The 20,187-nt window shown below is 33.7% G+C and overlaps 1 protein-coding gene across 9 annotated transcripts in view; it reads left to right on the top strand.

The window, feature by feature from the left end:
• Positions 1 to 20,187, top strand: part of GRIA4 (glutamate ionotropic receptor AMPA type subunit 4) — a 551,958-nt gene that overhangs the window by 491,270 nt on the left and 40,501 nt on the right. For 6 of the 9 annotated variants that reach the window (XM_082339906.1, XM_082339902.1, XM_082339907.1 and 3 more), the window contains one exon: positions 887 to 1,134. In XM_082339906.1, coding sequence (XP_082196032.1) covers positions 887 to 1,134 — 248 coding nt within the window. Of the gene's footprint in view, positions 1 to 886; positions 1,135 to 12,272; positions 18,162 to 20,187 lie in introns of those variants that run through there. The other 3 variants (XR_014231116.1, XM_082339909.1, XM_082339910.1) reach the window with 2 other exon arrangements.

The following is a 20,187-nucleotide window of genomic DNA, read 5'->3' on the forward strand; positions in this document are numbered from 1 at the left end:
CAGATAAAATTCTGTGTGTATCATTGTATTATCAAACACCAAACAGGATTTGGGCTTTTCTATTTTATTAAATATATCCTTTGGGGACATTTGAGTTCATTTGGATATATTTTCACGTGAAAAAATGTGTGGATGAAAAAATCTAATATGAATGCAGATACTGACAAAATGAATTGGATAAATTAAGTCCTGGAAATAATGTAGATACAGCCCAAATAGACAAAAATATAAGTAAGTTTCTTGGCTGAAGTCAAGGGATTAGAAAAACTAACTCTCCAAAATATAAAGTGGGAAAACAAGAATTACTTCTCTTTAAAGTTTAATATATGTTCTATTTGGAGATTTTGTTTAAAAAGGTCTAAAAATGTTTTGGTGGACCTAGTTTGATTCTTGTTTTATGGATATTTGGTTTGTAAACTAGGGCAGATTTCTCCTCCTCCTTCGGTGTTCAAATACTGACTTGATAGGGACTGCACATTTTGTATATATTTTTTTAGAATGGCTTTCATTAAAACTTTGAGGCATGGAAAAATATGAAAATAAAACAATATAACAACTCTCCTTGTTTGTTATAATTCAGTACAACTCTCTCTATGGCTGTCTACATTTTATAATAATAGTAAGTCGTTCTTTAAGCAGTTGAGTAGGGTAGTTATTATGACATGAGGTACCTTTTTCTCCAAATATCACTTTTAAATGTCTTTCATTTCAATGATTTTCTTAAACAGTTGTAAAAGGCAGTTTTCTATTTGAAAAAGAATAATGTTATTATGGCAAATTGCAATTAAAGGGTAACGTAGAAGGCTTTATCCTTATCTCGGTTCAGTCAATATTAACATCTTGTTCCCTTCTTTCCTGTATTTAATTTTATTTTAATTTCCTCCAGAGATCAAAAATAGCAGTGTATGAAAAGATGTGGACCTACATGCGATCAGCAGAGCCATCAGTGTTCACTAGGACTACAGCTGAGGGAGTAGCTCGTGTCCGAAAATCCAAGGGCAAATTTGCCTTTCTCCTGGAGTCCACTATGAATGAATACATTGAGCAGCGAAAGCCATGTGACACAATGAAAGTGGGAGGAAATCTGGATTCGAAAGGCTATGGAGTAGCAACACCCAAGGGTTCTTCATTAAGGTGGGTGGAATAGTATAACAATATAACATGTGTTGTTATAGTATTCCACCTTCCCTGATGTCCCTGAGAGAATTATTTTGTTTTGTGTGTGAACATGGTATGTTTGTTTGTTTTTCTGTTTCTCCATTTCATATTTTTTGGTCAACAATCAGGTAATTTTTTTTTTTAATTTTAGAATAATTAATCTTAATTGACATATATCTTTTAAGGCCATATAAAAACCAAACTGGTTGAACACTAGCTGCTTCCAGTGGGCCTAAAACATGGGTAGCATATGCTTCTATATCTCATCAACTTTTTTTGGTCACTGAAATCTACATTCTCATTGTGTCAGTAATAATTCTACATTTTTTCATTATTTTTAAAATTATGCCTGCCTGCTAGTTTCTAAGAAGAAATCAATATCTTCTAGAAAAACACTTTTTTTCCATTTCAATGTTTCATTTATTATGGCATCATTATATTTTAGAAAATCCTGAGTTGTATCAGTGCTAACTTTGTAAATCACATTTATTTATAAATGCAATTATGATTACAGGGAAAACTGGGCTCTGATTTTATTGTGCTTACTCAAGTCACACTCTCTACTGTTGCAAAGGGAGTATGGGGTAAGTAAGATCTGTAAAATTAGACCCAGTAACAATTCAAAATTGTTCACACATAGACCCCTAAAATGTGACTTATGACCAAAGCGTCACACATGTGGTTGATAGTCCACATGTGTTAAAAGTGGGACTTTATTTCTTAAGGAAATGTTGGTGAAATCTGCCCTTTTCACCCTTTTGGTCCTGGACATAGAAAATTCACATGTTTATGTCCAGGAGGCAGAGTTTCCTATTTTCCTTAAGTAACAAAGGCTGCTGTTGAATTGCTGGGGTTAGAGCAAAGCCGGGGTCAAAAGTGACGACTGACAAATTACTCTGGTCTCAGTGCTGCTTAGGAGAGATTCATACAAAGCACAGATTCAAGAAGAAATCAGAATCTTTGCCAAAGGAATTAACCAAGAACCTTGTCTTGAAAAATGATGTTTCTGGTAAGCCTTTGAAAAATGAAGGTAATGAGACCTGTACTGTTGCCTAGGAGGAGTGAAAACAATATAAAATTATATGATTGGTTTCAAAAAGGGAACTGCAATGTACTTTGGGTATATGTGCTGGGTGGGGGAGAAGTTGAAACAGATATAAGAAACAAATACTAGTACTGAAAAGTTTGTGTTAAAACAGTATTTTGTGTTTGCAAACAACACTGTAATAATTTGAGAGGGGTTTCATGGTATGTTCAAAAGGGACAATTTTTAAAGGAGATAGAGCAAAGTTAGCCAGCAAAGACATATTTGGGTGTAGACTTTGGCAATACTGAAGTCAGGTTTATTTGACAACACTTCGCACATGAAACTGGAGAAATGTGCACGGAGAAAGCCAAACAAATAAATTATCTATGATAAAATTCTACCAAAAAAGATTTCAGCCATTCAGAAACTAAAAGTGGCATTAGAATATTTGGTCTTTAAGGGAATATTTTGTTTGATGCAATATGAGAAATATGTAATTTCAATGAGGCCATGTGGCAAATAAATCGCTATCAAAATAGTAGTAAATAGAAAGGGAGACAGCAACGGAGGGTGATATGTAGATCACTGTTCACACTATTGATTACATTCACTGGATGTAGCATTTGCTCTTAATTAATTCTCTGTGGATGTAGCTGCCTTGTTCTCTGTCTTGTGTCTACTGATAAAGTCAAGTTCCAGGGACTGAATTTGGCCCTCAGATAAGGGTGCGCCTGACTCCCATTGATAGCAAGAGTGTTCCCTCTTAAATGTGCCACTTTGTCAAGTCCACACTACAGGGATTGTTTAGGGAGAAGCTGAAGGGCTTCATCTGTCTAGAACTGTATAATAATCAGCTATTGGCCTGCCCCTCTTTTCCTGTCTTTCCCTGGATCTTGTTAATGAGGCAATTGTTAAACTCAGCTTCCTGGGTTAAGAGTTTGTTTATGTGCTTTGCTTTATACATGCCACAATTTCCTGAGCAAGCTGGCCCCTGCATGCCAAAACCACAGTCATTTTGTCCTGTCTTTGAGAATACTGGAAGTGCACTGAAGGCTAACCAGCATTCACCTTACCCACACCTCCTTACGCCCCCACACCCAGCCCAACTAAGCAGGAGGCTCATTAAGCTTAAATTCTCATTCTTATTCAACTAGTAACCTTCTGCTTCAAAAGAGGCAAACTAATATAGAGATGGACCAATAGGCACCTTCTGTATAAATGATGAAATTCAAAATAATTACAGTCATCAGAACAAGATCCAGAGGGCATACCTGCATCAAGAGTATCTTTGAAAACTTTCTGCCTCATTTGTTCAGTTGAGACTAAGTCTGTTTTCCCACAAGATCTATTTTTTTAACCAAGTTTTTAAGTTAATAGTTCTGGATACATTGAGACTGGTCTGTTTCATTGTCATTAATTATGGTTTCTTCCAAACGCTGCTGTTTTGATTCATTGGGAAATATGAGACTTTATGAAAAGGAAAACAATCTTCCTCTGATATAAGTATAACCAGAGAATGCAGACAAATGACTAGCAATCTTCTGTTGATCTAGGGAGTTTTTTTTTATTTCCAGATCTTGCTGTTTGGTCAAAATGTTTCATAATAAATGTCACAGAAAAGAGTAAGAGTAGGATATATAATCAGGATGGAAAATCAGGACTTGGGTCTTTAATGTAGGCTTTAAAACACAGGCAATCAGGATCATCACAGAGCATATATATCTGTGACTAGGATAACAAATATTACAACAGTTATGACTGGCACCCATCTTTATGGCAGAGAATGATATGCAAAGCTCCTTATTGTTCAAAGAGACTTTATTTCAGGCTAGCGTTTGCTGGGCATACACATACATAACGTTTCACAATGTTAAAACCATCAAGCTATCACTAATGGCTCTCAGTTACAGAAGGCCAATAAGTATGCTCAGAAATTATCGGTTTATTATGCTTTGAAATAGATTCTCCAATTTGTAGGTGATAGAATGATTCCAGGTATATTGATGTTGTTAAACTTAGAATCTATAGATTTTAAAATTAAAAAGGAAAGCAATTATAGGTAAGTGCACCTACAAACTATAAATATCAGTGAGTGAAAAAACTTAAATCTTACTGGCATTACTATTTGTTTTTCTAAGTTACCTTCCAAAGAAAACTTTCAGGTCTTATTGTGAGATAAAAGGGTAAAAACTCTTATGTTTCACTATCTCCCTACTTTGATATTTCTCCTGAATCTTCTTTCCACATGCACAATGCCATTTATTCTACATGAACTTCCTTTTCATCCCTTCTCCAGTACCCTTGGCAATCCAAAACTCTTGTAAAAGTCTTCACTGGTTTAGAAATTTTTAAAGGTTGTTTTAAAATAGACACTCTAGATGGCATAGCAATGTGATGTAAAGTTTAGATGAAAGAGTAAGTGTATTTTGACTATACTATCAATACTATCAACTTTACTATGCAACTTTAGTATAGATACGTACTATACTATAGTATTTATTATCTAGGAAAGTTGTATACTTTACTATCAAAATAGTAGATTCTTTGGTGTATTATCTATATTACACTAGTTTCTAGACTCTCAACTTTACCATGCAATAAGTAAACTGATAAAGATTGTTTAGAGTAAATCGTAATTTATTTAATACAGATTTACTGACTATTAAATAGTTGTTAAATGAGAAATACCCCTTTTAAAAATATTCATGGTATCTAGTATTTTCAAGTACTTCCAGGAAACAAAGAAGGGGATCATATCTTCAGAATTCTCCTGGTCTTTGTAAAGATTTTTATACTTGACCCTAATGTTTGAAGCCACGTTAAAAAACTAGTCTCCTGGGAAATCCCTGGCAGTCCAGTGTTTAGGGCTCAGCGCTTTCTCTGCTATGGTCCCGGGTTTGATCCCTGGTCGGGGAACTAAGATCCCACAAGCCACGTGGTGCAGCCAAAAATTTTAAAATAAAATTAAAAAACGAAAAAGCTACTTTCCTACACTTTTATTATTCAATAGGGATAATTCCCATTCAAATTTTGCCTTCTCTAAAGATATTTGTGGAACTGTGCCTAATATAAGACAAATGATCTGTCGTTTAAAAAAAAAAAAAGTCTTTCAAGAGAAAGCAGTTCCAAAGGAACTTGATCAGTGGTTGAAATCTGGGGAAAAAATGAGGCCCAGTGGACTTGCTGATGCCCAGTTACAGGAATCTGTGGCAACAGGAGCTACTCCTTTGAAACCAAGCACATCATGCTTAGTTTACAACAGGCAACTCAGACCCCCCACGGCAATATCATGGCAGGGGAGAGGAAGTACTAAGAATGGGAATTAGAATAGCACATCTTCATTGGACATTTTATTTCAGTATTTAACACAATCGCTGGCCTCATAAGACACTTGGCTCAAGTCTAAATCTGTATCAGGGTAAGTAGAGTTCTCTGTAGGCCAAATTATGTTTCTTCAACTTGGGAGTATTTTTTAGGGCAGATGTATTAAATTTAATATTCAAATTCATGTGTGAAAAATATATTATCTGTAAGGAACCACTTTCCTACGTAAAATTTGTGAGACATATTTAGTCATCAGTTCAGGTGTACTTGGAAAGTTTAGAAAGAAGGAGTTTGCTGGATGTTGTGTGTGACAGTAAAGTTGTAGTCTGTTTTTGGTGTTAGTAACAAGTCAATTGTTAGCACTTAATGTAGACACTAGTAAAACTTAAAAGTACAGAAATTTAAAGCTGAGTACTTAATATTACTTAGCAGCACTTGGCCTCAAGTAAATATACTTTTAACTTGTTTTCTGGAAACGAGTTGCAGCAGATTAGTACACAAGTATGTTTTTTTTCTTTAACTATTATGGGAAGGGAGAGATATGTTTTCATTTATGAATATCCCTCATTTTATTTGGTGCCATATTAAAAGATGCTACAGATAACTTAGTTTTTGTGATCCCATTATGTTTTGGAACATAGTCTGTTGGCCTAGGGATTAGAAAACACACTCATACAAAAAATCATTTGCACCTCTCAGCATAAATGCACACAAACACACACAAATCCCCCTTGTTGTGATATGCTTAAACACTTACCCAGTTTGCTATTAGAGATGTGGGTACCAAGTATTTTACATTCACAAACTGAGATGTCACATGGTAAAGGTATCAATGCTAAATGTGTCCCAGGGGAAAATAATCCCCTTTAGAATTCATACATCCCATCTTTCCCTTGCTAGATGTTGAGTGCAGTAGGAAACATAAAACTTTCTATTGCCATTTGAAATTTTAGATTTTTCATTTAGCTCTTTCCTGCAGTTAAAAGATGATTAAATTTACAGCTCCCCATGAAAAGGAAAAATATCCTGCATTTTTCTTCATTTCTTTAAGATTCACCAAGCATTATACATTTTCCATTCTCCCCGCTTGTAGAAAGAAAAAAATGCCAATATGATTTGCTTTCATTCATTTGCCAATTTATTCAACAGATGGTTGCTGGGTTCCACCTGAGAATTTACCAGAGAGTTTTCAAGTTGTTCATTCTGGAGATGTTTTGTGGTTGCCATAGGTAACACCACTTGAAAGTTTCTAAATTCAGTGTTTAGCTGTATACACCTCCTCTCCATTACACTTAGAAGCTATATTTTAGTAACTTACCTGAGAAAAGTGGATAATTTGTGGCTGTTTTAGTTTATACCACTTCAAAGAGGATTAAATTTCATAAGATAAAACTGCTACAAAAGAAGTTTAACAGTTTAAGCCTTCACAACCTGATTTAACAAGAGATCTAAGTTTAGATCTCAATTTTAACAGTCTATGAAAAGCCAGAATTCCAAGCTGTTGTTCTTTAGTCCCACACAATTGTCCTATAAACAAATACTTTAAGTATAAAGAATCCCCCAAAAGAATATCTATATCCTATAAAGTTCAAGTTAATTCAGTTGCAACACACAACTAACGTGAGTGCAGAACCTATAGCCAACCAAGTCAAGCAGCCTTGACCTACCCATGCCACGTGTATTTAGGAAACATAAAGTTGTATCTAAGGACAAAGTTCATAATCTGATATGTAATAAATGTGCTGTAGATGAACTTGTCCCTATATTAGTAGTGTATTTAAGTGTTTCCTCTTGATATATGTCTAATAGCTGGACAGGTTCCATATTATGTCACTCATCTTTACACATCATCTCACTACAAGGATTGGTTTCCAGAAGTAATTGCAGTGCTAGTGCTCAGGTTATAAAGGGGACACAAAGGAACAACAAAGCAAGTGAAAAGGGGTCTGTTCAGCCAAGATAACATCAGCAAAGATGGGGCTGGTTTATTATTCATATTTAAGAGAAGGAAGATAGAATAGTTTGGCAGTCAATTGGAATGAACTGGGAAATAGTAAAGACCCTGGTTTAGAATTATATTCTGTTTTAATTTAAGTAGGGATAAGAAACTGTAGCTCATTTATTTAAATGTTTGTTTCTCCCCAAAAATCAGTCCTATAATTCTTGTTTTCAGAATGAAATAACATACATTTGAAATAGCTTTGCCACAAACATAGTATCATACACACCTGGCAACACCTGAATAGAAAGTCACCATTCAAGTCTCCAAAATACCTAGCCTGGCCACAGGTCTTCTCAGAAATGGGCATTATATTGATTATGAGAACATTTTAAAAATAATAATCATAAAAACAAAAGTTAGAAATACCGTGAATACATTGTTTATCCTCCTTAATACCAGAAATAGCTTTTTCATGATTAAAAGTAGTTTATTTTAAATGGACAGATTCCAAACTTTCTGAAAACCTAAAATTCACTGTTAGGACTCATTCACAGAATGAAATACACTTTCAGAAACTTTGTAAAGCCATTTCAATATGTTTCTTTACTGTCACACAACTCAACAATGAAAAAAACATTAAAGGCATAAAAATATTCTTAGCATTAATTCTGCCTTTCAAAGTATACAATACCAAAATGTGGAAGAAATCTATCACTGTAAATACTATTGACCAAAGTCATGACATCATATTGAAATAATCTAGATTTTATTTATCTTAACTTTTTCTCTAGGGTACTCAATGAAGAAATTAATACACAAATATTTTTTACAGAAATGTTAAAAATTCAATCTCTTTTCTCTAAGTGTTAACTATTTGGGAGTTTGCCAAAATAAAGATCAAATTGGAGTCAATCAAACAAATGTGACACAAGCAACTCACTTTCAAAGACAACGTAAGAGTACATGGACCCTCTCCATTGTTGCTTCACTACACAAAAGATTATATAAAAACTGTCAAGAACTACCTGCAAGGCCTCTGCTATTATAGAAGCCTAGTTTTTTCATATTTGGAGCTGACAGATTTGCAACTTCTGAACATCCTTTTTGATATAGTAACAGGCCAGAATCCTGTTAGTAACTAAGAGAAGACATCATCAGACACCTGGTCCCTAGTTTCCCCTCTTTTCAGGAATTTGCAACTAGGACCACAAAAAAAGTATTATCAACAAGTACAGCTGCTCTACGTTGCTAATATCTTTAGCATGAAAAGTAAATTTAAAAAATAAAAAGAATGAGAAATAAAAAACGTAAAATTAAACCAAGTATCCAGAACCCTAAATCAATGCCCTAACTTTTGGCTTATATTTGAGGCTAGGCTAATTAGAGGTAAATAGAAGTAAATGGAATCCAAGAAAAACTGACCTGATTGTCTTCCAGAGTAAAAATGAAGGTCATAGACTAAAAAAAAGAATTACTTTCTATGAAATGACATAGCAATGATAATATCATATAATGCAAAGAATCAGTTAATCTATTATTTAATTAACGTGCTTTTTAATTTGTTCACTTTTAAGACATAATGTTTAAATTTAGCTTAACATAGAGCTCTAAAAATTGCTGAGCAATGTATTTCTAAAATGAAACGATAATAGTAGCAGTACAGCATTATAGCTTTCAAACCACTTCCACATATATATATTTTTAGTTGCTCCTTTTAACCCTTTTATGATGTCATTTTGTTACAGAGGAAGACATTATAAATTAGAGATGTTAAGTGACTTGCCCACAGTCCCACACAGCTGAGATTGGAATGGAGATCTTCTGACTCTCTCCAGTGCTCTTATAGGAAAAGAACAAAAAAAGAAAAAAAACTTATTAGTATAAATATAGTTTACTTTGAAAACTTACTGAACAAGTTCTATGATTATTCCATGCTGCAGTTTCAGCAACATTGATAATTTCAAGACATATTGAAAATATCCATATAAGAGCTCAAGAAACTATAAAGTTTAATTCATATTAAAAACTAAATAAACTCTTGATAAGTTAAAGAAATTACACAGAGGTAGATTTCGGGTCAACACAAAGAAAGATTTTACAACAATTAAAACTGGTCCAAAACATGGGGGGAAATTGGCTATGATTCTCGACATCAGAGTTGTTCAAAGAGAAGTAGAAGGGATTCTCACATCTCTTAGAGAGTACTGTGACAGTGACATCAAAATTCCCTTCTCACTTTGAGAGTCTGAGATTCTGAGTCATGCCCTGAACTGTCTTTAGCAAAATAACCAAAGAATTCTCTTATACCTCTTTGAAGTTGTGGACACCTAATAACACTGGGGTAAAAATTCATCCCCAGAACCTCCGTAGAAGCTCATCAGATTCTGGAATTAAGTAATTCACTAATTAAGTAAATAGCTGCTTTTATCATAGTCTGTCTACATTGTGAAATGGAAAAGTATTTAAGGAAAGCACTTCTCTGAGAGAACCACAGAGCTAGAGATAGACACAGTTCTTGTATACTTATATAGAGAGAGATTTAAAATTATATACTGACATCAAATTTTTGGCAATGTACAAATCTGGCAAAATTCTTTGGATTATATAAAAGTGGGAATAAAACAGCTAAAGTGATGCACATACATGTAGAAGGACTTACTTTTGTTTTTTAAGAATAAAACATATATTTCCATATCTAGATATGATAAAAATTGATCTATGAAATGTGGTATCCCGTGGTGGTTCAATATGTAATACTTGAGAGGGTTGATTTTTAAGAGCACCATAATAGCTCCAACAATATTAGTACTACTTAATTTCTTTTTTATTTTTCCCTTCGTTATAAATAGCAATCAGTTTATGCCCTGAAGCATGAAGACTGTACAGCCAGAAGTATGAAGACTGTACAGCCACTGTAATTGTAACCAAGCCCAGCAGTGTACCTACAGTTGTTCTTATTCATAGATTCTCAGATCATTTCAGAATATAAAGATAATTCCGTCAAAAACTCTATCGGATAAGTGGGTTCCATGGATGAAGTAGGTGTTTCATAAAATATAATTTACTCTTTTTTCCTATTTATAGCACAGCTTTATGATTTTTGAATATATCTGTTTCAGAAAAAAAGGAAAGTCTCTATATCTGTATATATTCTTTAGAATTTATAGAGTATAGTGGATAAAGCCTGGTTTGTCAAAATAGCCATTCTTAGAATATTCATTAAATATATGAAGTTAAAGTTTCCAAGGAAGAACATGAGAAAAAAATATGTATATTTGTAGTTGGAGGAGTTTTATTGTGCCATATTTATATCATGTAACGTTAAGGTGATTAAGGTTCATAGGATGAATCCAACACTAAATAAATTGTAACAGTAATAGATGTGTAATATAGAATCTGCCATACAGTGTTTTTTCCCTGCACATTTTCATAATAGCCACTTGAGTAATGACTACAACATCCTTCATTTTGACATCTCTGGGATATACTGTGACAACCTGACATTCCAAAAGTACATCCATTTTCTCACTTGATGTCATTTTACTTGATAAAGAATCTTAATAAGTTACCCAAAGTTAAATAACAATAGCACATGATCTTGTATGGGTTCAGGCTCATTCTTGGTCTCCACTTTCCTCCATGTCTCACAGAATTCAATCAACTGTCTGGTATTTGATTTTTTTTTTTTATGGGAGCTGGTCACTATCTTTGAAATTATGCCAAGGGGTATCTAGGAATTGACGCTAAGGTCAGTTAATTAGACATTGGTGTCTAAAGAGATAAGGTCATTCAAGTAAGAAAAGACCATATCATGTATAACAGACTTACTTTGCTCTACAGCAGAAACTAATGCAACATTGTAAATCAACTAAATTCCAGTAAATAAAAGACCATATCAGAGACCATATAAATAAAAAGGAAATAAAATTTAATAACTACTCTACTACATACCAAGCACATGTATATGAATATATTTTCCCCCACAACCCCTTGACATTGGTTCTACTATCTTCATCTGGACAGATGATGTTGCTGAAATTCAAGTCAAAGAGCTGAGAAATGACAGAACTGGAATAGGAGCCTATTATTGTATAATTCCCAAATCCATGCTTGTTTCAATATGCTGCCTTGTTTCTCTCCAAAGACACTGAGAGTCCTAGTTAGATAGAGACACATTAAGAAAAAAAAAAAAAATCCCTTCTTTATCTAACTTATGATTCCCTGTTTTGAAAAAACAAAGCACATAGTTTCTTATCATACGCATGCCCCAGACTTTTTCCGAATGTTCCCATCTAATGACCTATTAGTGTTTTTTTTCACTTTTACAATAATTCTTGTTCATACTAGATTTAGTACTGCTTCAAACATGGTGTTGCCTGTAGCACTATCATTTTACCCTCAAAAGATATGAAGAACATCAGGGAAATTCATTGAAACATCACAGTATGCCTCTCTCTACATTGGGAACTTTAGGTACTCCCCATGGTATACCCTTCATGATACACTCCAGCTGATGAAAATTACCCAATCAATGCCCTTCCATAAATTACTCTGCTCTAAGTCAGTCTTCAGCTTATTGAAGCTCTAATAAAATAGACTGACTAAAGAGCAGACAATTTTGTCTGCCTTACACAGCTAATGTTCATTCCCCTTTGGCTTAATCCTTAAATGTATTTTAAGTTCAATTCAATGAATGCCCCAGTATATCAGACAGTTGGTAGTGTCTTGTGAGACCTGAGGAAGGGATCAGCCAGAACTGAACTTGACTTTAATACAAGACCATGTTCTATTATTGTTTAACTTTGGGTATTTCTCCCCTAGGAGGAGGACAGAGGAGAACTAACCAGCTCCAGGACCAAGGTAAGAGGGGAGTTTTCTTTCAAAAGAATGGGTTCCATTTATTTGAAGGAAACCCCTCCCCCACCTATTTTTAATCCCTTTTGCTTTATACATTTATATTTCTTAACCCACCAGGATTAGGAAAGCAGCTTGCCACCTGTGCATAATAGTTATTTGAATATCCACTTACAAATGTAATACCAGGAAAAAAATGAAAACCTTCACACAAGTCTTATCAGTTATATGTTAAGGTTTTCCATCATCATTAAATATCAGTGCCAGTTTTCCATTAAGGATTAGATTCTCACATAGACCTTAGGAAATTGTCATCAGTTGTTAATTTCACTACATGTAAAATATGGATAGTAACTGACAATCAAACCATAATGGATAATGAGGTTACAAAAATATTAAAAGTAAAATACAAAGTATTTCTATAGAAAATATATCATTAAGAAAAATTTTTATTAAAATAAGCAGCTGATATAATTTAAATGATACATAATTTGAAATATGGTCAGTTAGACTTTTGGTGTGAAGTAGTATAGGATTAATGAAATTTTTAAGGTACCCTATGAAAACTGTGGTTAGAAAAATAAGAGGAAAAGTAGGTAATATTGTCTTGAGCAGTACTTCTCCATGCTTATAGAAGCACTTCCCAGGCCTTTTACATTGCTTTTAATGGTTTCCAGTGTTACCTCTCACATTTTATGTTGTTATCCATGGACATCATCAGTATTCCCTGCCTTTGGTACTCTATTTCAAATTGGTCCTTCCATAGGGGAGAAATCCAAAGTGGAAACAAGTGAGAGAATTTACAAAGCATCCAGAATTTGAGATATTTGAAGAAATCATATGGATTATGGAGGGATCAGCTTCCAGATTCTATCCAGCAATAGTTTTTTGTTATTGTCGCTCTTCAAGGAGGCTACATCTTAATGTGACTCAAACGGATTTTAGGAAAGCTTTAGGATCATGTAACTGAGACAGTTGGGGATCAAGAAGAAGGAAATTTTAGGAAGGAGAAGAAATGTGCCAAAAGAATGAGAATTCAGGCAATGAGTTGTCAGTAAATAATCATCATCTTACAGAAACACAGTTTTTGCTCTGTTACAAATGTGTTTAGAATCTTGGCCTTACCTTAAAATTGGATTGTTGGGGTTTTTAATGAAAGAAAATCATTTCAGAAGGATATATTTTTGTTAAAGATTGCTGTCTTCTGAGTAGGAGCCATAGTAGTCATGTGATTAGGAACTTACATGAGAGCACACATACAAACTAGAAATTTGATTTTAATGCCAACGTATACTATTTATGTAGATAATGATATTGCAATGGTCACCAAATCCAGAAACCTAATTACTGAACTTTCAGCAGATAATGCATTTTGCCAGAAGTCAGATAGAACCTAACTTTGAGTTTCTCACTGACTGACTCTTTTAGTGAAAGGTATAGGCTATATTAGAGGCACATTATTCATTCCTAAGCAAAAAAAAAAAAAAAGTCATAATATTTTTGGTGGGCTATTTATGTGTTAAAATTGGACATCCACACAGACATTAGTTATGTCAGGCAGATCTGTTGTGTACTTTGAATTCTTATGAAATATATCATGATAATCTCATTCCGAGAAAGAATTGTTGGTGGTTCTGCAGTGACTTCTAGTTCTTTTGGATAACCTGAAATTGAGATAAAATATCATTTTTTCTTGTTTAGTCGCTCAGTAAAGTGAAAAATATTGATCTCATATTAACTGCATTCCATTTATTAAATATATAAAAAATAATTAATGAAAGTGCCCAAACTGGTAGTTTAAAAAGTATCCAACCTGACGAGGAGCTAATAGCTAAAAGACTATTTGATATGTTCTAGTATTAACCCCAATAAGAACAACTGTAGGCGAGACTTAATAATTTAAACTTTTTGTCATTTCTTCCTATTCAAATTTTAATAAAAATAAGTGAGAGAATATGTTTCTGTTTGAAATATGATTATGAGCCCTGTTGCTCTCAAAGATAAGAGATCTGTGTTTCACTTAGAATGGCATAAACTTAAAATATTTATAGACACATATTTAGAATACTTAGTCTTCAGCTATTTTCAGAGATTAACAGAAAAGTCACATGCTCTCCTAGTTATGAGCCCCCCTTTGTATGGCAAGTTCAGATAGCTTCCTTTCAAGATCCCATTAGCTTATAATCTCTATTTCTCTAAGACCTATTTTTATCAATCAATTTCCTTTTTCTGTTTGTGCCATTCTCCCACCTAACTAAAATCCAACCCAAAAGTCAAGGTAGATGAAACAAGATCAATTAAAAGACATTTTAAGTTATGTATTTTGAGTTATGTTTAAAGGCTAGTCTATTACTAATGAACCTGCAACCTTAAATGAAAGAGAAAAATTAAAACTTTAATATTTTCTCTCAAGAATTTGATAGGAAATTTAAAGTATTTGTATATAAAGGTTAAGTAGATGTATTTAGTGAATTAAATACACTATTTATATATACAATAAAATAAATCTTAAGTTAAAACAAATACAGTTGACCTTTAAAATCTGTTTAAGATAAATGAAATTTTTAATTTCTAAAATGTGCTGAATTATATTGTTCTAGGTAGTAAAAATATATCTAAAGGTAGTATGTTTTATTTGCTACACTAAAATAGATTAGAACTAACTGATCTATAAAATTACCAGTATCTGTGATTTTTATCTTTGGGTTTAGTTGAAAGTATCAGATTTCCCTTGATATTCACAAACAAACTTGTATTTGATTTTATCTTTTAGTATTCTTTGGCTACACAAACTGAGCTGGTGATCTCTTTAACTATCTATAATATGGAATACCTTCTTAGATGATTTTGTTTATACAATGGACAAAATTGCTTGCCATTATTCGTTAAGATGGCTAGTGTCAGTAATTTTTTATGTCCTCCTTGCCAATATTTAATAGACAGTTTTGAAGCCTTTTGCTTTATTTTGTTTTATTTTATTTTTTTTGTGTTTTAAAACACTCTTCATACCAGATTTTCCCAAAATTCATTAGGTTCCATGGTTGATTCTCTTTTGTTGTCTAACACACTATACTCTCATTTTAGTAGGTTGCTTGAAAAGTAGCACCTTAAGTTAACTCACTGAGATATCAATTCTGCATTTAGTTATTGAATGCCTACTATATTTCTTGCCCTGCATTAGGACTGAGAATGGTATAAAGTACCATAAGACACAGCTGCTGTCCTTCAAGAAGGAGAAAAAATGGTACAACTAACATTGTAAAGGAATGTATGACTCAGAGCAAATGTGAGTGCTCCTGAAAATAAATAGATAATTTAAAGAAGCAGGAGATAATTAGAATCTAGAATATTTGGGAAAGACCTGATAAAATAGGTTCAGATGTAATAGCTGATAAATATTAATTGAATGAATAAGTCAATGAGTGATTACTGAAAATGATAAGAATTTAGAAAAGCTAAGAGGAAAAAAAAAAAAAGGAATTCCTGGTAAACTTTCTATCGTGAGACTGGAATTGATTCTGCATAAAACATATTTGGGACTATAAGGAAACAAGACTGGCTGGAGGCAGAGAAGTTCTGTTTGGGGAACTAGGGGTGTTAAGAGGCTGGGCTACTGTGTTAGACAGACCCAGGTTTTATTTCCATCTTTGCCATTTACTAGCCATGTGGATTCAATGAGGATTCAGTGAGAATACAGCAAACTTGACACAGAGTCTGGCTCAACAAAATATAATGAAATTATATTTTAAAGATATATGTAAACTGAATTGTTAGGAAGCCTTGAATACCAGAAAAACTAGAATAGAATAGTACCTTGGAGGCAATCGGAAATCACTGAAGGTTTTTTGACAAAGCACTACAAACAAGCAGAGAAGCAAGGTTATTCTGACTCTGAGGATCTAAGAATAGATTGAGAGAGTCAGTGGATCTTGTCTCAGGTGATAAAGGCTTTGATAAGGCGATGCCAGTGTAATAGAAATGAAAACATAAATTTAGGAGACACTTTTCAGAAAAACAGTTCTTAATGGATAATTGGTTATAGGAAAGGAGGGGAAATGAGAATTCAAAGATGAGATTGAGTTTCTGTGACCTTCTAATTCACTATACTGAAGCTTTATTATGATGTTGTTCTTGGAGATCCAAGATTAGGTATCATAAAAGATTATCACTTAAATCATTAAGAATCTTGTATGTATCAAAATATACCTATCATCTAATTTTAACCATGAGAGAAAATAAATGTTACCATCTAATGAAATCAAGTCATCATTTAGGCTGTTAGTATTGCTTTTTAAAGAAAGTCATCTACTATACTTCCTTCTTGGATATTTAGGAAAGATCAGTTCAGTTGACAACATCACTTACCTTTGAAGATTTATCTCAGCTCAAGGAGTATTTAGCCAGAGAGAACAGGAGTTGCCAACTTCCTAGTGCAGGGAATATGAGTCAAAGCTTAATCAAGGGGTAACCCCTACCAAGCCTGAAAAACTTCTCAGGAAAAAGAAAAGTTTCCTTAGAGAGCCATAGGAGGGATGAGCAAATAGTCTAACTACATAAGAAAGGAAGACAGGAACAAAGATATCATAGTACTGTGGAGAAGAGCACTGGACTAGAAGGCAGAAGACCTGTGTCCCAGCTGGGCTTTGTTGAGCAAGTCACCTAACTTTCATTAGACCCCAGTGACCACATCTGTAAAATGAGAAAGTTGGAGACAACCTCTAAACCACATTTTGACTCAAATATTGTAGGATTCTAGTTCTTCAAAGCAATCGATGGACATTTTTAAGAATCAGCAAAGGATGGAAAAAGGAAACATGGTCATGGTTCATGGAATGGTTTAGAATTCTGGAAATTGTATAAAGAGAATAAGGAGAATGGTCTAGGAGATGACAGAATCTAAAGTCAGGGATGGGGCAGAGTGCACACAGCAAATGACAGTCCAGGCAAAGCATTTTTGTGAAAGGCCTAGTATTTTTTAAATTTTATTTTAGAATGATGATAATCACAACTTAAAAAGTGAATGATATCTAGAGATAACTTGAAGCACTTCACAATCTTGGTAGTTGTGACTTCACCTTGAAATAAAGCCCTCTTTTGTACAATTTGATCACAGATAATGATAACAATGGGGTGGTTTAGGGCAGGGACTTTATCCCATATAATCTCAAATAGCACACTCAAAGGTCACCACAAATAAAATAAAATTTACATTATTTAATATGATTAATTTATATTTTCTAAATACTATATAAGGGTAAATAAAAATATCTTTTGACAGTTTTTTTTTTTAATTTTTATTGATTTAACAGACAGTCCTTTAAAAAAACCCATATATCATGTGCTTGCAGAATGATCACAAATTGAGTTAATACCTTGGAAATTCTTTCTTGCCAAATCACAGTCTTCAAACCTCTTCTCTATTAAAATTCTGGAGCCACCATGGGTCATAGAAATATTTTTACTTCTCTTACCTTTAATAGGTATACTTGAAAATCGTCATTAATTAATTTTAAAATAGATTTATTAGAATTGTCAGAGAGGGTTAGATACCCTTCCTCTACCCTGGCTGGTCTAAGAATTAAATTGATATGAGACAAATTAACAGGAGAAAAATCAAACAAAAGATTAATAACATGTATACATGGGAGAGACCCAGGAAAACTAACTTGCCAAAATGGCCCAAACCCTCACCTTAAATACAATCTTCAGCTAAAGACAAAAGAGGATGTTGGAAGTAGTGGTTTGGGACCTCAAAGGGGGAGGAAGACAATTCACACAGAGATGGAAAAGCAAATATTTGGCAAACAAATGCTTGGGTCATGTGGAGACCGTGGTACACTAAGTGGGCTCTGATCTCTAAGGATACCCCCACCACACCTGGTCCATATTCTTTGCAGATTTCTCTGGTGATAGCTCTATTCCTATAACAGGCCCTCTATCTAAATTCTTAAGGCAGTTAGCAAGAAGGTCAACGTTTCTTCCTGAGTCTTTTGGGCCTTGATTGTTTTCAGCTTGAAATAATTCACATGCCAGATACATTTTGGGGTGGCAGATTTTGTTCCCCTACAGTCTCACCTTTGAAACTTCTAGAAGTTTCACAGTCCAGAAGTTGAATAGATATATTGCTTTATATCTCATCCAATCAGTCTCATAGTCCTGACAGTAAGTCAGTTCATTTCTGGAGGCTGTGATGCAGGTAGGCTCTCAAAGTTAGGCCTATAGGGTGCAAGCAATCAGATATTTAATAAGAGGTATTTGTGTGGAGACAAAATAAAAACAAAGGTTAATGATTGGAGCAAATTCTAAACCCAGTGTCTGAGTCCTGAGAGCTGCCAATCAAGATTCCTAGATATCAGGGTCAAAGCATCTTTTACAGTTTGAAATGTCTTCAGTGATGTCATTGGGTGTTCAGGTAAACTTTACAAGAAGCTTACACAACAACAGTCAAGAGGTTTGTCTAAATATAGGCAATTATGGTGATCTCTCTAAAGTTTATAACAAGTTGTTCAGCTTCAGTTTGCAGGGCTTCAGGAAAAGGGCAGCTTTAGTTCTCAATGATTCCAAGTGAAAACGAGCAGCAGAAGAAAAATTGGAAACATTAGTTTGAAGAGCTGTAGCCAAATATTTGAGGAAACTATACGAATTCAGGATCCAGTCCAGTTTGCAGGACTGGATCTATATATATAGATTATAATTTCTGCTGAAACACACATTTTTTCTCTAAAAATTACCCTCACTTCTATCAAAGAAAACCAAATTAAGACTAATTTGTTCGCAAAATAAGTTTAGTGTCATTAAACTTGGCCTGATTATTTACCTAAGTCCAGCAAGAATAGTAATTGACCATATCATCTCTTTTAAATCTGCTTTAATGGAATTTTTCAAAGGAATCTCCAGATTGAACTTTTAAATGCCTCTCATACCATGAAACCATGCCAAGGACTTGACATCAGATTTACCTGTAATATATATAGATTTGGGTGAATTCTTCTCTTCTTGATGTCCCAAAAATATCCTGAGGTTCTTGTGCCTGCCAGGAAATGACCTTCCTTACTCACCTGGTAAGGCTGCTGGGAACCCTGTTAAGAAAGGTACCAGGTTGTTTTTCCAAAGGGCTTTATGGCTTCATAAAATCAATCTTAGTTCCTTAAAGCTGTCTGGTCATATCTGATTCTATGCATATTCTCAAAGATGACATTCCAGTCAAAGCCTTGGTAATATAACCAATGTTTCCAATTGTGTTCTAACACAAGGAGAATAGATTCTTAGTGAACATGTGTAAATAAATATATTGCCATGAAAATAAGAATACTCACCAAGAGTTTCCAAATTCTGGAGGGATCAGGTAGGAAGAAAAAGTTGTTTCAATTCTATTTACAAAGGTATAATTTACCAAATTGCTGTAAGCTATCGTTAATATAAGAGGAAATATTTCTTTTTATCTGGAAAGTAAAGATTAAAAAGCCAGTAATATTTCAGACAAAAAGTCATAAAAATTATAAATCATATTCATCAGTTCATTCAGTCCCATATAATTATTCTTATTGATCTTGATCTTTTATTAGCAGTTTTATTAAGCCATTAGGTTTTTCATTAGAATTCTATAATTTCTTACTAGTTTAGTGGTATGATCTGCAAGTTATCAGAAACTTGTATTTGTCCAAAAATCCTTTCTATGAATCATCTTGAAGATCTTCATTTTGTAAAAGCATTTTAGTAAAACAATAACTGTCTATAAATGACAAAAGACAAATTAAAGATCTGATTGCAATGCAATTGATGAGGAAATTTGGCTATTTCTGTGACATACAACATTTTAAGATAACTAGAAAAATGATAACATACCAGGACATATCTGAATTTTAGGAATTTCATATAATTT

This window comes from Balaenoptera borealis (genome assembly GCF_965194805.1).
Source record: "Balaenoptera borealis genome assembly, chromosome: 11".
Taxonomy (NCBI): Eukaryota; Metazoa; Chordata; class Mammalia; order Artiodactyla; family Balaenopteridae; genus Balaenoptera; species Balaenoptera borealis.